The sequence below is a fragment of the Cavia porcellus genome, unplaced genomic scaffold (assembly GCF_034190915.1).
Source record: "Cavia porcellus strain 051 isolate PalLab524CR breed Dunkin Hartley unplaced genomic scaffold, mCavPor4.1 scaffold_19, whole genome shotgun sequence".
NCBI classification, from domain to species: Eukaryota; Metazoa; Chordata; class Mammalia; order Rodentia; family Caviidae; genus Cavia; species Cavia porcellus.
In genome coordinates, this window is record NW_026947502.1 from 41051240 (window position 1) to 41069307 (window position 18068).

At 38.4% G+C, this 18068-nt stretch overlaps 1 protein-coding gene and 1 pseudogene across 1 annotated transcript in view; both read left to right on the forward strand.

Annotated features, from left to right (window-relative positions):
* Positions 1–2741: 2741 nt before the first annotated feature.
* Hsd17b4 (hydroxysteroid 17-beta dehydrogenase 4) overlaps positions 2742–18068 on the forward strand; it is a 90570-nt gene continuing 75243 nt past the window's right edge. The window contains 4 exon segments of the mRNA NM_001173100.1: positions 2742–2855; positions 5457–5510; positions 16054–16161; positions 17352–17411. Coding sequence (NP_001166571.1) covers positions 2798–2855; positions 5457–5510; positions 16054–16161; positions 17352–17411 — 280 coding nt within the window. The 5' untranslated portion in view covers positions 2742–2797.
* Positions 5517–16031, forward strand: LOC134471646 (small ribosomal subunit protein uS19-like; annotated as a pseudogene).

Consider the following 18068-nt stretch of genomic DNA (forward strand, 5'->3'; position numbering starts at 1 on the left):
AACAGAGACACAGCTCTGATAAGGATCAAGCCAGTTCCCTAATGAAGGAAAGTAAAAGAAGATAGGAAAAGGTCTTCAGTTTGAAGAACTGAAAGGGGAATAGGTTTGAAGAAGGGGCTCAGACAGGCTTATTAAAGGAAAGGGTGCTGTGAGGGGCTGGGGGCTGACACACCATTATCTCAGTCCTGGCTTTTTTTGTAGCTCCAGAGAAATTCTCATGACTTGAGAGGCAAGTTTGTTCCTGTGAGTGAAAGGTGAAATGGGCCATCACTTTTAGGTCCTTGTCCTATTGGTTGGAGACCCTGTTACAGTGCACCTAGCTCTTAACCATCTTCATTGAGTTGGTTTTCTATTCCAGAATTAGGCAAAAACTTCACTCTATAGAATAAACTATTCTGATGGTCCAAGCAAATGAAGTTGATTTTAAAGAAACATCCACCTCCCATTCCTCACAAAGATTTACTCTCCTCATTTCTAAATATTTCACAAAATATCCTCCCTGATATTTCCTCTTATTCCTTCTTAATCAGCTCATTTGGGGTTTGTTTTTATTTCACAACTGAGTAATACTTTGGTCAATAAAATAAGTGCTCTGATGGTTCCAGTAAAGAAGGCTGGTTTTTTTGCTTTTCTTGAAGAAAGCAGAAACAAAAGGAAAAGCAGGTTGTTCATTTCAAAATTGCTTTCCCTGCAAGGAGGAATAGGAGGCAAGACAATAGGAAAATTACTGATTAGTTAATTAATATCAGGTTACTTCAGGTTGATTCTACTACATAAGGATTAAAGCCCAAGGAATGTTGTCACAGTGATAATTGAAATTGTCTCTGTTTGGGAAATTATCAAGCGCTTTCTTTCCTTTCTTTTCCTTCTGTCTTCTTTCCTCTCATGCTTCTTTCTCTTTTTTTTCCCTGTTTTCCTTTCCTGCTTGCTTTCCTTTTCTTTTTTTCTCTCTCTCCTGTTCCTTTTTTTCTTTCAGTTTGCTGGGAGTTGACCCAGGATCACACACACGCTAGGTAAGAGCTTTACCATTGAACTACACCCTAATCCTTTATCTCTGAGTTCAGTGCCCTCTGAGATTGTCTCCCTGAGATTCAGGCAAAGGTGAAAGGCAGATGTGCACAAATAGGTAACAGAACAAAGTTCTCGTTCAAAGTACAGCTGTCAGCGAAAGTGTTGCACTTTGGAGGGTTAGGCTAGTTACACAGATATTTCTCTCATGTTGCTGGACATGAAAACCATACTTCTAGAGCTCAGAACCATGTCTGGTTGGTCGCTGCAGCCACGGGCTTCACTGCATTGTCTCACACAGTTTGTCTGAAGTTTCCCTGCAAAAGTTGCTCTTTTATCATCGTTTCTTATTTTGGTGAATAGTCTGCCATAACCCATTTCTTTTTTTATTATTGTTTTTCATATCCTAGATTTTCAAGCCAGAAACGTGTTTTTTAAAGTTGTTCCTCCCTAACATCAACAACTAATTAATTAAAAGATCTATTAACTTCATTTCCAAATATATTGTAAGATTTTTCTCCCACTTTTGCCCTTCAAAATTTCCTCCAAGGTTTTTTTTCTTGTTGCTCTATTCTTGCCAAATCTAATCCATCCCTCCATAAAGGGGCAAAATGATCTTTCCAAGATATAAATATGTTCTGATTATCTTTTGATGTAATCCTGTTCAAAACTTTTCTGCATGAAATTTGAATATTTAAACATGAACTTTTTAGCTCTGCTTAGTTGCATGGCTTCATATTCTTCTTCCCCAAACCTAGCTGGTGTTTTCCTGGCTAAAATGCCCATTTTTTTTTTTTAAATAGGACTCAATTTTTTAGGCAGTTTTGCTTCCCTTCCTTTGTAATTTTTTTTCTTCCCTTCAAAGAGATTCGTGTAAATTTATTTTTCACCATCAATTATATTTCCACACATTTGTCACAGTATTTTTTAAAATTTACTGGTCCATGTTTGTAGTACAGTGTTATATTCCTTGTGGACAGATGGCACATGTACACAATACATCCTAATTCCTGTTTTCATCCCCTTTCCTTTCCTTCCCTACCCCATCTCTTGATCCCTTTTTTCTCCATGTTTTCTGCACAGTGTTTATAGTCCTGTGTCACAAAGTCTTAATGGGGTGTACCATCACGAGAAATTTACCATCTGACCTGGAGTAGCAATGACCTTATGATCACCTGTAAACTTGTGTCTGAAACTTAGTAGATGCTCAGTAGATGTTGAGTGAATGAATCAATGAATGCTTTGAGGAACACCTATTAACGTTTCTTGTTTTTGCGCCCTGTGATTCTGTTTCCGGAGGTCAGTGGTGGGGTGTAGGACTACACTGGGATGGTTCCCACGTGATTTTCACGCAGGGATTACATTCTGCAGTTTTTAGGACACTGCCGAGATTTTAATTCTTAGAGGGCATATCTGAAAACCCTCAAGGACTGGGGTGTGCTACTTCGCTAGGCCTATGCCCAAGCCCTGTAAACCGCTGTTGAGTGAATGACAAAACCACAGGAGAATGGGCGAGAGTAGATGCCGAGTCAACCATCTGCTGCACAGCTCCTACTTCTGCAGCAGCCGGAAGGCCCTTCAAGGCTGAGTTCAAGGAAGCTAGATGGACGTCGGACTACGTTTCCCAGGGTTCCAAGCGCTCCGCGCCGGCACACTTGGGAACAGGGCGCCGTTTTCCTCCCGGCAGCCCGCGGGACTCTGCCGCGCCCCGCCCTGCCCCGCCCCCTGGCAGCAGTAGCCTTAGGCCGGCTGAGGTTGTGAGAGGGCGACGGGCGACGGCGGTGCAGCCATGGGCTCGCCGCTGAGGTTCGACGGGCGCGTCGTGCTGGTCACCGGCGCGGGGGGAGGTGAGCCGCGGGTGGGCGCGGGCCGAGTGCCCCGAGGAGGGCGCCGGGCCGTCGGACCCAGAGACAGGGGAGCCAGAGGCGCCGGGCGAGGTCCGGTAGGGGTGCGGAGGCCCCGGGCGACCCTCCCTCCCGGGCTGCCTGCCTGCCGGGCCCTGCCGCGGTGCCGGACGCGAAGCTCTGAGCCCGAGCTCCTGCGGGCCGGCGCCTCTGCCAGTCGCCTCCCCTGCCGCGGGCCGCGGGTACTGGGGTCCAGGGCCCCTCCTCCGGGACTGCCTTCGAGTGCGCAGGTTCTGGGGCGCTGGTCACGGGCGTGGGGCCGGGTGGAGCGGGGTCGAGCGAGGAGGAGGAGGACAGAAGAGGACGCAGGAGGAGGGGGATGGAAGGGAAGGACGAGGAGGAGGGGAATGGAGGAGAAGGGAAATGGAGGAGGAGGGGGACAGAGAGAAAAGACGGAGGGGGAGAACTGAGAGGGAGGATGGTGGAGGAGGACAGGAAGGATCGACGGAGAGGATTGAGGAATAAACTGAGCGCAGGGGTGGCAAGGTGAGCACCTGGAGAGCTGAGACGTCTCTGAAGTAGGCCAGCCAGTGGGAAAGTTGCCAGAACTTCTCGTGTTTCAAGAGAACCCAAGTGGAGAGTTGTTATAATCCCGTTTCTAAAGGACGAAGCGTTAAACCACTCATTCCCGCATATGTGCTCGCAGTGAGGTTTACACTGCTTTCCCACCGCTGTGTGACCTTCTTAACTTCCAGGTGCAGGGTCCTGACTTTTTGTGCTGTGCCTAAGAGCGCCTCCATGCACGAATTTGAATTACATCTTAAAAGTCACCAAGAGTGGAATTTTGCCAGCTGACCTGTTTTCACAACCCAACTGATAAAACGAGTCCTTGGGCTGCCTGTCAGAAAGTTGACTATTCATCAATGGCGAAGTATTTTATACTCAGCTGCATTCACTTCAGTGATGTTTTTGAGAAAGCATTTTGTTTGCATTTTGCTTTTGAGGAAATGGTGTGATGTTCTCAGTGTTTTAACTTCTTTTGACAGTGACTGACATGTATGTTTAATATTAGGGCCAGGTACACACACATGTGCACACACATATGTATGCCCACACAAGTAATTTTATCTGTATTCAAAATAAGTTCATGACCCAGTGTAAAGTAGATTAAGTGCACTGTAAAATTTTGTATTCTCTCGTTAATAAATGCTGATTGCAGTCTCTTAGATTGACATGGAGAATAGTTAATGAGTTGTAGACTAGATAATTATGACCTTAGCATTCATAAATTTGGAGAGTTCTGTTTGATCCTTTCACAGTAGATGAAATAGTAAAATTATTCAGTGATACCTTCTAGTTTTGAGAAGCTTTGTATTTTGGGGTGAGGGAGGATCCTAGTAATGATCTTAGTGATAATTTATCTCTATTATTTTTTCTCCAGTGTTGGGAATTGAACCCAGGGCCTTGCACATGCTAGGCAGGTTGTCTACCTCTGAGCTGTATCTGCAGCCAGTTGTATGTTTTTGAGACAGTCTTGCTCAGTTTCCCAGGTAGGACTTGAACTTGTTATCCTTCTGGCTGTTATTTGTATACTTATCAAATGATTGAAATTATCAATAAAAACAAAAATTAGTGCAGGTCAGTGAAATTTATCAGTTAAATTTTAAAAAGTGTACGCATTTTAAAACAATACAAAAATAAGTCTTTTACCCTGGCAGCTAGCCAATTAGTTGTATTCGCTGAAGTAACTATTCTGCCAGTGTCGTGTATTCTTCCAGAGATATTCTAAATTACAGCATATAAAACATAAAAGTTGGGGCCATGGGTTTAGCTCAGTGGCATGAGTGCCTGCCTGGCAAGTGTGAGGTCATGAGTTGGACCCCTGGTACCAACCCCCCCCACCCCCAAACACTAAGAAAACCAAAAAAAAAAAAAAAGTTATATATATGTGTACATGTACCTTTTTGAGTATGTATTTTTATATTTCATATTTTGAGTAAATTAATTTTTTGTACTGGGTAATTGTATAGTGAAGATTCAGGGTGGGATACACAATTCAGTAGTTATTTGAACAGGAAATTAATACAGGCAGTTGTGCTTTAGTCCTCCTGGAAGGCCTTATGGAATGTTGGTAGAGGATCTGGTGTACTGTGAGCTTGTCATCGGCACTCATAGCCTAGCTGGTCACAGAATGTCAAGTAAATAAGGTGTGAAAGCTGCCCTCTAAGGTTTAAGAAGTTGGATCAATAAGTCACTCCTACTATTTTTAAATACCTAGGCAGCTTCAAGAAAAATCAGTTTACCTACAATAGGCAGAATTACAGTAAGAAGGTTTGTGCCTCATTTTCACTGAGTTTTGTGGAACTCTGGTAGAACGCTGTTCATATCTGATGTTGTACAAAGGTAGAATGGTAGGAAATAATAGAATGGGTGGGAAAAATGTTGTTTTAAACTATAATCTCTAGGAGATGAAGTAGAAGTGAGAGCAACAGTGAGGACTACTATTATACTGTACGTAATTGCTCACCTATTAGTTTAAAATGGTTGATTGAGTCAGGTGGGCCAAAATAATTATGTTGACATTTTGTTTAACTTTTTTTTTAGGATTGGGCCGAGCTTATGCCCTGGCTTTTGCAGAAAGAGGAGCATCAGTTATTGGTAAGTTGGTATGTTTTGTTTGTTTTGTTTTGTTAAAAGACAGACTCACTATGTAGTTTAGGCTGACCTTGAATTCGCTATGTAGCACAGTTTACTTTGAGTTCCTGGGAATCCTCCTGCCTTAGCCTTCCAAGTGCTGGTGTCACAGGCATGTGCCACCACACTTAGCATATTTTTCTTCTTAATCAGCAGCTAACTAAAATACAATTTTTGAGAGCTACTTTTGTCTTTCTTTGAAATGTCAAAGTTTAATTTCACATCAATTTTTACTTTTGTTAGCACATTTTTTTCATCCCCCTTAAGGCTGGCAGAATTTTTTTCTTCAGAACTACTAATTATAGATTTGATAAAGAAAAGCAAACATTCATTATATAAAAGGAAATTCTTGACTTTAGTGATGTGAGCTATCCATTCTGGAGATATAATGCTTATCTCTGATGCAGAATCAAAGAATCTGTAAATTCATTGGTAAATGTAAGAAATTTTGAGAATTGAAAATTTGGAGTCAGGAAATCAAAAGGATAGGCTTCTTATCTCTTTCGGCAAAAATTTTTCAATTAAAATCATGTATATCTGTAGTACGTGATGATCATGTTCCTAGGAGAGACTTGGCATGCATATATAGCATCTCCTATTTCCTCCCTTTTAATCTTGTCCCCTGCCCTCATTTCTCGGTTCCCTTCCCCTTTGTGAAAATCTGTCTCATTTCCTGTTGTCCCTTTTATTTTGCTGTTTATGTATATTTTAGGTTTTTCAAATACGAGTAAACTTATGCAATATTTAATCTTATGTGTGTGTGATTTATTTCACAGAACATTCTAGTTTCAAGGTGCATCCATTTTCCTACAGATGACTCCATTTATCCTTTCAGGCACAGTGGTCCTCCATGGTGTGTGAACAATCTATTTTGTTCATGACTTCCTCTGTGGGTAGCATGGAGACAGCCTGCTGACTTATATGAGTTGTAATGTTCCAGTGGAGGAGTCAGCTGTAAAATACTGGATGAAAAATCTGGTCTTTAAGATCACAGCCACTCTTTGCTGATCCAGTCAGCTTCTACATTGTCCCTATTCCAGTATTCTAGTGTCAGAATTTGTCCTCACCGTAAGAAGTCAGTGGGATCAGCAAAGAGCAGCTGTGATCTTGAAATACCATCCAAAGTCTCTGTGTGCCTTTCATAAAGATAAGCTGTGTGTCCACACAGATTTTCCCAAGAACAGTTCATGTTGGAGGCCCATAGATGTATATTGTTACTGTTATTTATCTCAATTTTATTTAGTTATTCATATTTTTACCTTATAAATTTTATCATATCCTTTCTACTCGGTTTTTGTAAGTACAGGGATCTTGTTTGAACATTTTGTAATACATTTCTGTTTTTTGTTTTGTTTTGAATAAAGGTAAAGAAAAAGTTTAAAGTTTGTGTCATACAAATTTTCACAGCCATGTATATTTGTGTGTACCAGATTTTCTTTATATTTGATTTGCTAAATTCAGATGGAAATGTACAGGGACAAAGTGTCTGTTTATTCTCTGATTATCTTGTGATAAAGATGTTATTACAGAGAATCCTCCCCAAAAGTCCAAGGACACAGAAAAAGAAATTTTCTAAATTTGGCTGAAGACCAAGGTTTAATTTGGTGTTGAAGGGTAGGACTTACAACTTTTTAAAATGGTGTCAGGAATTAAGCCTAAAGGTGCTCACCACTCAGCTGTATCCTCAAATCTTTTAATTTTATTTTGAGACAGGGTCTCACTTAGATGGCCAGGCTTGCCATCCTCTTGCTTCAGCTTCCTGGTTAGCTGATATTACAGCGTTTGCTACCCTGCTCAGCTGAAGTGGAACCTGCAGAACTTTATATAGTTGTGTCCTGTTCATTTTCAGTCTGAGTTTTACATCTGAATTTTGTAGGCCACCACGGCATGTGTTCTCCCTAATCTCCACTACTTTCTACTTTAGTCCGTTTGGTTTTTCCCTTTATGGGAGATCGAACTTATGGCCTTTGAACAAAGCTCTATCTTCATGCCTTTTTACTTTTTATTTTGAGGCAAGATCTTAAGAAGTTGTCTATGTTGGTCTCAAAGTTGTAGTCCTCTTGCCTCAGCCTTCAGGATCGGGATTACAGGCAGTTTCGTGCTACCACACCTGATTCTAATATTAACCATTCAGCTTTTAATGGTCTGTGACTGTTATTCCAATTTCAAGATCCCAGCTGAAGGGCATTACTGTTATTGGTCAGCAGAGAGAACATAACAATAGATCTGCCTGTTGGCTCTTCAAGTTTTTGTATGGCTAAGCTCAGAGTTAATAGCATCATTTACTTTTAAATTTCATGTTAATATGAATACTGCGTTTTATATTCCATAATATAAAGCATTATGGGGTAAAGAGTGACACTTGGTTTTGCATAAAATACATCTTTCAGGAATGGTTTGCAGTATTTGATGTGAATACTGAAAATTGAATAGTCTTGAGGTTTTCTTGTAAGGTGGGCCACACCCAGTTATTTTAGTAGTTTTATCTTGTGGGCAAGAACACAAAGCAGAGTAAAATATTGCAGCAAGAACATCTGCTTTGTAAGAAAGGCAGAAAGTTGTTACTCTTGAAGTGAAGTAACAGCTTGGGGTAAATTAAGTTGTGAGCCTGTGAAATAAGATTGACAGGACTTTTTTCTGGGTTGCAGTTACAGAATAGCTGACTGTGTCCAGGCTTGGGTTCTCATGGACTGTTGCCAGAGCCTGTGTTTGTAACCACCGTGTAAGCTGCCAGCTGAATGCCGAATGTCAGCAGGGAATAGCTTCTAAGTTTTCTTAGAATTTAGAGTTCAGATCCTGACTCTGCTGCCTCATTCTGTGACCTTTGTGTTTGTAGCTTTTTTCCTATCCATCAAGTTACATAAAAATTAGAGACTTGCAAAGGGAACGGGAAGGAATTATTGCTGCTTCTTATATGCTGGGCACTGTGCTTAAGGACACTGATGAACTCGTGGGTGAACCTGAGGTCTTGTTCCCTCAGGGGCCTCTCTAGTCCCCTTGGTTAAAACATGTTTCTCCCTTTGATGCGTAAAGAGAAAGGGCTGCTCTAGGCACCAGTGTATTCTCTGTAAGTATAAGCACAGTGTTTTGCTTAGTAATCATAAAGTGTGGTGGTTGATTATCTTAAACTTACATAACACAAGGAGAAAGAGCAGAAGAAGATTCACAGGACCCAGCTTAAAAGGAATGAGCCACATATGCCACACGCAGATCTCTAAATGCCTTCATGACAGTCACCAACACAGGTCATGGGGGAAACCTTTGAATTGCTTTAGAATATCTGTTTGCTATTTATCACTTTTAATGCCTATTTTAAAAAAACTTAGTACCCAGACACAGCATCAGTTGGATTCATTTATTCATCCCAAAAGTCCTAAGAGTATTTCTTGAGTGACTGTTACGTGGCAAGCATTGTTCTGGATGCTGGGAGATTACAGTGGAAATTAAACAAAGTCTCTGCTTTTTTTTTTTTTTTTTTTGGTCTTTTTCCTTTTTATTGGTACCGGGGATCAAACTCACGACTGCCTGCTTGCAAGGCAGGCGCTTATGCCGCTGAAGTCTCTGCTTTTATGGATCTTCTAAAGGGGGCAGTGGAGAGACAGGCAATGAAATATGTGTTTTAAAAAATATAATAGAGTGCTATCAAAAAGTTAGAATGACCAGGTTGGAAGATGCTGGAGGCAGTCTTGAGGAAAGACCTGCAGGAAGTGGAGGAATGCACCTAGGAGTCCTGAGCCTGAGTTCCTTCCTGGCAGAACAGCTGAGGAGGAGCTGATGTGTGTTTCAGGGGCTCCAAGAAGGGGCTTGTGACTGGATGAGGTCAGTGAAAGGAACAAAAGAGAGAGATGAGAGCAAAGGGCTTGCAAGAGTTCTTCCAAAAGTCATGTTGTGATATTAAGAGGTGTAACCTGTAGAAGGCATTTGCACCCTCATAAAAGGATCACAGTTGCAGCATCCTCTTGCCTTTCTTTCCATTCTACAGTTTGTGATGACAGCATTTGTCTGCTCTGAGCTTGTAGCAACCAGGCTGTACCTAGGAAGTGGAGAGCAGCCTTCACCAAACAGTCTTTGGACACTCCAGTCTATGAAGCGAGATTGATATGACTTTTTTCTGTGCTACAGTTATGTAATGGCTGGCAGTGTTGAGTTTTACATTTTCGTGGACCGATGCCAGAACTGTAACTTTTGTAAATAACTTTTATTGTTTATAAAATCTCATAGTGTCTGTGGTATTTTGTTACACCAAGAACAGTGGATAAAAGGACCTAATGCAAGGTGTTGCTTTCTAAACTCTTGCCACATTTTGGAGTCCATCAGATATTTAGATACATTTATGATCATTCTGGGAAAGATTCATTTGTAGTCAAGATGATTGTTATCTTTCTACCAAAGAGTAAAAACAGTATGACAACCCAAGTTTTCATTTCGTTAGCTGTTAAATAGGTTAAGGGTAAACCAGACAAGGCCTCAACTACTTAGGAGTAGCTTATGCCTCCAGTATGTCTGTCTTTCTCTGATGTGACATCTTGTTAAATTTTCTCTTCTGTAATAGTATTATTGCACATGTATTAAAAAAAATAACTTTCCAGAATCAGTTAAAATAGGATGATAATACAGGTAGAAAGAATTTCCATTGGTACCACAGCTCTGTCATCAATTAAAGGAGTTTCTGTTTTGAGTTTTGGTTTTTGGTGCAAGGGGTTGAATCTGTAGCCTTGGGCATGTATACTAAGCATATACTCTACAATGGAGTTAACACCTTTCCCCCAATGAGATGTTTATTTTTTGAGGGATGGATAATATTGAGTATTGAACCCAGGACCTCAAACATGCTAGGCAAATGCTTTACTATTTTACATACCCATCCTTGAAATGCATCTTAGTATTTTTTGCTATAGGAAACTATTGGAACTATCTTCATGTGTTAGGGATAGGAAATAGAAATAGATGGTTACATTTCAAGAAGTGGTTAACGACAGGTATCTTTAGAAGAGAGTTAGCTAGGTGTGAGAGTAAAAAAATTTCTTTTTGAGTTTACATAGTTTCAATCTCGAACAAATAAATACATTCATAATGTAATGTTGCCTCTCTCATCCTCATAGATACTTCTTGGATTATTCAGTATAAAGGTATCACATAATAGCTACGGATGAAAGTTTTTCTGATTTTGTAGAATTGGAAGCACCATTTTACTTTGATAATAAAAAATAGTTTCTGATTTGTCATTGGTAAAGATATAGTTTAGTTGGAGCCAGATCTTTGGATAGATGTTTATGAAAAATTAATATGTATAGGTAATTATAAAGCATTCTTCAGATGTAAAGTATTACAACATTTCTCTTGGTGGGTAAGAGCTGATATGTAGCTGGTAATATGGTGTTGCATGCCTGTAAACCCGGCACTCTGGAGGCTGACGCAGAAGGATGAAAATTCAAAGCCAGCCTGGGATACATAGCAAGACTCAGAAACACCAAATTGAAGTCTGAAGACCTGGCAAGGTGGTGGAAGTGGAGCAGAAGAAGAAATGAACCTTCCGCAAGTTTACTTAACCGCGTTGTGGACCTCGACCAGCTGCTGGACATGTCCCACGAACTGCTGATGCAGCTTTACAGGGTATGGAAGTGGCAGCAGCTGAACCGTGGCTGCCAGCAAAAGCAGCACTCACTGCTGAAGCGCCTGTGCAAGGTCAAAAAAGAAGGCACCACCTTTGGAGCAGCCAGAGGTGGTGAAGACACACCTTCAGGCATGGTCTTGCTGCCTGAGGTGGTGGGCAGCATGGTGGCGTCTGCAGTGGCAAGACCTTCAGCCAGGTGGAGATGAAGCCAGAAATGATGGACACTACCTGGGCGTGCTTTCCATCACCTATAATCCTGGAAAGCTTGGCCAGCCCTAAGCACCTATGTTGTGCTGGATTCGGAGTGGGGACTCCATCTGCATCTTTAAGTGTCCTAATGAAATTGGTGGTGAGACAGGATGTCTCAAGGCACCTGCCTTTCAGGAGTGCAGAAAGAGTGACTGGAAGAAGTCTTATCAGTACAAGAGTGACGCTGAGAACGGAGACAGTTTTAGGGTGATGATACTGGGCTTGGTATGCATTTTTTGTGCAAAGATAAGTTATATCCTTTTAGCTAGTTTAGTCGTCGTGATATCAGGATATCCAAAGCATATTTCTTCCTTTTTTTTTGTCTTTTTCGTTTTTATCTGTACCAGGGGTCAAACTCACGACTGCACACTTGCAAGGAAGGCGCTTATGCCGCTGAGCTAAATCCCCAGCCCCCAAAGCATATTTCTTAATATATAATATTCAGAGCCAGTATCAGAACATGCTGGCATGAAGGACAGAGCAAGAAAACTCCCTTCTCAGAATAAAAAACTGCATCGCATTGAGTCAGAATACTTAATCTGATTTATGTAATAAACCACTGAAAAGCAGTGTGCATATCTTTATATATAAAGGACAGTTACACATTTTCAGAAGGACAAACCCCAGATAGAACAGAAGATAAACAGGAAAACCAGAAATATAAATGGACAATATACCTGTGAAAATAAAATTTTACTTTATTAGTGCTCAAAGAAACAAATCATTGAGCTATAGCTTACAAATATAGATATTTGTCTTACTGAAAAATGCTGTAATGTGGGGAAACAGGCTTTCTCAGTAGTATGGGCCTCTTTTCAGGTTTTCCATGTGCAACAACTTGTTCTTGTTTAGATATCCACTTATCTACTTACAGAAAACTTTGATAGAACTCATGTATTTTGGGATTCCCTGGATCACTACATTTCGAATATAGTTTTATTTAATGCAACTTTGGGACAGATTTTAGGAAAAAGCTTCTATAGTATTTAATAGTCTATCCATGCTACTATTTTATTTAAAATGGCAGAAATAGAGGGCAAATTAAAAAATATTTAAAAACTTACTACTTAATTATGAGGTTGGAATTTATATGGAGAATTTCCAAATATATTACACTTTGGGATACTTTAATGTCAGCTGAAAAGATTTTTTTTCTTAGCTATCAGTTTAACATGTATTACCTATTTACATGGGGTAACTGGTTTATATTTTTCTCTATATCTTCCCCCCAAATGTGATTTTATTTTTCTGAACAGGAATGATTATGTTCTTTTTAAGATTTAAGATTAGGAAAAAGGTAACTGTAGCATTACAGGAACAGAATGTTACTGTATTAGGTCTGGGTGGTAGTCTAAATTTTGCCATTTCATATATTCTAGGAGCCTGGGGTTAGGATCCAACCTTTTCTAAACCTTTCTCTCCTGTGCAAGTAGGAACAGTTGATCCTGCCAGTTTCTTTAAACAGCTGTATAAAGATTACATGCATCAGTGTTCCTAGTGGTTCACTGAAAATGTGAAGTAAGCACCTATTAGTATAAGTTGGTGGTACCATTATTATTATTACTACTATAATTTTAGTCATACGTTGAATTGATAACAGTGTTACATGATGTGAATGTATTTTCCATAACTGCAAATTTTTTTGATTTTAAAGTGGGAGGAAAAGCAAGAGACAAATAATAACAAAAAACTCAAAACAAAAATATAGGCTTTCAAAACAAGATGATAGGAATTTAACAATGGTTGTTATATTGCATATTGTTATAACATCAAAAGAGTTGCTTAGCTATAACATCAAAAGAATTGCTTAGATATAGACATGCAAAATTGATAAAATAGTATTAGCTGGTCTTTTCCAAGACTAATAAAATTAGTAGTATAATCATCTTAGCTATCTTATGTATATATACCCAAATTTGTATCTTTTTTTCCCCTTTGTTTTCTCCTTTTCTCTGTCTCAGTCATTTTTTCCCTCTGAGCAATAGTTTTCTTAACCGCAAAAATTCTTTTTAGCATTTTGATATCTAAGCCCTTGAGCTGGAAACTGGTGTTTTTCTAATATTAATCCCTGTGATTTATAGCTCTAGTGATAGTTGAATGATAGGATGATTGAATGGGTCAGAGGTTAATTTAGTACTGTCTGAATGCAGAAGCTTGTTTTGAGTAAGTCCATTCTGATACTGTTTACACACTGTTGTCCTCAACATTATTTATCCAGGCTTCATTGCTTGCCTTTTGGGTTGCAGTTTGTAAAATTTCCACTTGGGGGTAGTATTCTATTACAAAATTGAGCAATTTTTCTCTTGAAGAGTATATCTGTCAATTGGATTTTGAAATTTCCTGTGCTTATATACAAAATCATAAGAGACTACTAGTTAAATGTTTTAAAACCTTGATTTTTAAAAAATCTGGTTGTTTCCTGTCATTTTAATACAATAATTGCCTGAAAGTGAACAGTTAATAGTAATTTAGTCTTTTGAGAATCAACTATTTTAATCTCTTGAAGGAAAACATAAGTCACTCACAAAATGTTATTTTGTATCTTTGCAGAATTTTTATTTTTAATAAGGCTGTTAATACAGTTTTAGGAAAAATATATCCCATTCTACATTTTTGAAAAGCCTGTTTCCTTAGGCTTTAAGTGTGTGGCTGAGTATTTTATTTTTTTCTCTTTGTATCATCTTTACCTTCTGAATCACCGAATCCTACTTTGTCCCCTCATTTCAATTAAAAAGCAACCAGCCAGAAAAAACCCTTGAAATATTTTCTTCAGGAAATAAATCTTGTTTTTTCTCCAGTTGTAATCATGAATATTGAAATGTTAGTATATATTGCCTTATTTATTGATTAGTAATTGTTATAATCCTCAGAATCTGTATAGTAAACAAAAATGACCACTTCAGTATGCAAATTATTTGTTTCCAGTATTTTTCTTAAGTGTTGCTTTGTCCTAGTTATTTGGCATTGATACAAATATTTTTCATGAGTTTTTGCATATTTTGTCTTGAGTTTTTTTAGTATATGTGCTGCTGAAGAGAGCACTGTCTTGAATTATTATGTAATTAACTTCCCTTTTTCTCCGATATATTGGCCTTGATACATAGTTTATGCTTAAGTCTGTGTATTACTTTGTTGTGAAGCACTTCACTTTCACTACACTAGAATCACCACGCTAGAATACACTAGGACAAACTCCGTACTTGCTATGTAAACACTTCTGTGCCCCACAATAGATTTTCTTAAAAATAGTAAATGTACAGTTCATCTTAATATCCATATAATTAAATGTGAAGAGACATGTGTGATTAAACATAGATTGAGGCATGATTTAGTTCCTGAACACTTAGCTGTATGTAATTTTGACCTCTCTTGATAAATGATTTTTATTTCTTTAGTTCTCCACGAAAATGTATTTTATGAAAATTTCAAGTGTTGTTTTCTGCCTGGTAGTTTAAAGTCATGAATGTGTATGTGTTACTTTTCTATAAACAAGGCTTTCTTCACGTGGAGAAGATATTTTACAACGTGTGCTAATAACGTCTTTTAAAATTTTCTTATAGTACGAATGCAATGTAAGATCTATCCTTATAACAGATTTTTAATTTATGATACAATACCAGTATAGGCACAATGTTGTGTAGCAGATCTCTTTAACTTACTCATCTTGCATAATTGAATCTGTATACCCATTACTTAGCAATTCCCTATTTCTGACCTCTCAGATCTTAGCAACTACCATTCTATCTCTGATCCTGTACATATGGACCATTTTAGATCCTCCCTATGAATGATACTGTGTAGTGTTTGTCTTTTTGTTGACTGTCTTGTTTCACTTAGCATGTCTTCAAGGTTATCTTCTTTTTCATTCACCTTTTAGTGGGACATTTTCTTTCTATACCTTAGCTATAGTGAATAGTACGACAGTGAATGTTGAAGTGCTAATGTCTCTTGAATATTTGAAGAGCTTTTCAATTCTTTTTCCTTCTGATTTCTATTCTTTTGGATTAAAAAACACTGAAGTGGAACTGCTGTATCATTTTGTTTTGAATTTTTAAAAATTAATATTAATGCCCATATTAATGGATTCAGGTGATAGTTCTGTACACACAGCATGCGTTGAGCATATCAAAACTCTTCTTTCATCTCACTCCTCTTCCTTGTAGTCACTGTTCTGCTTTAGCTCCCAGACCATTACATTGTCTTGCTGTGTATCTAATCTTGAAGAGATTTTCATATTGTTTTCTTTTTTCTAAAAAATGAGTTGAACTACCTTTTTTTCCAAAGAGGAAAAACATTGGCAAGTTAAAATTTTCATGACATGAACCTATATTTAATTATATTTACTGTTTATGATAAATAAATATGATTTGGAAATACTTATCTTACGGAATATGTAGTGAAGTTGGGAATATAGGAGGGAATTGGACAGATGACTGAAGAAACAAACTAGTAATAAGAATTTCATTGCTGGGGCTGGGGATTTAGCTCAGCGGCATAAGTGCCTGCCTTGCAAGCAGGCAGTCGTGAGTTCGATCCCTGGTACCGATAAAAAGGAAAAAGACAAAAAAAAAAAAAAATTCATTGCTAATTTATGTTTTAACGTGTAGAAGTTAATTATTGTTTGCTTGTTATTGTATTTTACAGTGAATGATTTAGGAGGGGACTTCAAGGGAGTTGGTAAAGGCTCCTTAGCAGCTGATAAGGTGGTTGAAGAAATAAGAAGAAAAGGTGGAAAAGCAGTGGCCAATTATGGTATGGTATTTGGAAAACTATACTGTTTATTTTCCTTCAATTTATGTATTTGCTTAAATTAATCTTTGAGAAAACACCTTAGCATGCGAGTGTAATTATACTAGATTTTGTCGAATTCTGCCAAAGTTCTTTAGCTGCATATTTTACATAAGACTTGAGAATTTAAAAAATTTTGATATACATTTTTCACAATTGTAACCTTTGTTTTGTTTAGTCCTTTAGTATTTTTATTAATGAACATATGATATATTCAGTAACTTATTCTAGGTAATACTGTTAATGTTTTTGAAAGAATTTTTTTTAGTTAAGAGGTCTTATATATTTGATAAAATGATCGTAAATTCTTTTTAAGAGACCAAGTAATATAAGAAGTATAAGGCCCTCTTTCCATACCAGTCTCCGTATTCTATTCTGCACAGAGTCACGGCTTGTATTAGATAGCTTTCCTGTTGTAGGGGCATAATACCTGACAGCCACACAATTTAAAGCAGGAAGATTAGCATGGCTCTGAGTTTTGGGGGAATTCAGTCCACAGTTGCCTGGCTGCAGTGCAGTAACCTCATGGTGGAAAGGCATGGCTAAAGAAAGCTGCTTGCCTCACAGTAGCTGGGAGGTAGAGAGTGAGGAGATGAGCGAGGAGGGAGAGGTAGTCTTCTAACCAGACCCATTTTCTAACAGCATGTTTGGCTGTGACTCCTCGGGGAATTACTCCAGACAAATGGAATGTTTAATTTTATTTAAACATTTTGAATAGTCAGTAGCCACATATGATTAATGGCTACTATATTGAACCGTGTAGAAATAGGAAGTTTCCATTCTCACAGAAAGTTATATTGGACAATGATTCTTTCGTTAGTGTTTGTCAAGTATTTATTTCCCTCACACCTCCTTTTTGTGTAGATTAAAATTGTGTAGGGCCAGGCCAGGGTTATGGCTTAGCACCATAAGCACCTGTCTGGCCAGCACAAGGTTGTAAGTTTCCTTCCTGGTACTGCCACTAAAAAAAATTGTCTGGGGCCAAATTTCTTTGGTAACATTAAACCATCTGTGTATGTGTCTACAATATAAATGTATATTTTTTGGAAATGAGTTCTGAGGGGTATATGGTATCAATGATGTGCTCTGATAAACGGAAATTAGACTCACTTATGAGGAGATCACCTCATAATAATCTTACTATTTTTCTTCAGATTCAGTGGAAGCAGGAGAGAAGATTGTGAAGGCAGCACTGGATGCTTTTGGAAGAATAGGTGATGTTTCTTTGCATTTATGGTTCTAAAAGAATACCTTCTACTTTCCTGATAAAATATTTTTGAACTTATTTTTGTTACTTTTGGTTTAATATCTGGTATCTTGCAAATGAACTAAAGTGAAGTATATATCGTAAAATTGTTGTTGCTAAGAGGCATTCCAGGACTGGGGTTTAGCTCAGAGGCACAAGTGTCTGCCTGACAAGTGCGAGGTAATGAGTTTGATCCCAGTACCAAAAAAAAAGCATTCCAAGTATACTTATTCCATATTTCTCTAGATGATCTTCCTGGTTTTCTAGTACACATTCTTATTAAGAGATTAATGCATTTCTACCGGGGAAAAATTACTAAAGATAAAATTACCATAGATAGCCTAACATATTTGCAGTTTGAAGCATGTTAGCATGTGTAAACAGACTGTGTGCTTGCTTTTTTTGTTTGGTTTGGCATTTTTTTAAAAAATTACTTTAGGTCGTACTCTTAGCGCCATGATAGAGCATTTGACACAGACGATAGAGGTGTGAAGTCATTGGGCAAAAACAGCCACAAGATGGTGGTTGAATCTAAAAGAAGTAATTGCTTTCTTTGCAGAGAGAATATAACAGCTCTACATCAATATATGGCATCAGTTTTTAACTTTGTTCTCTCTTGGAGCTT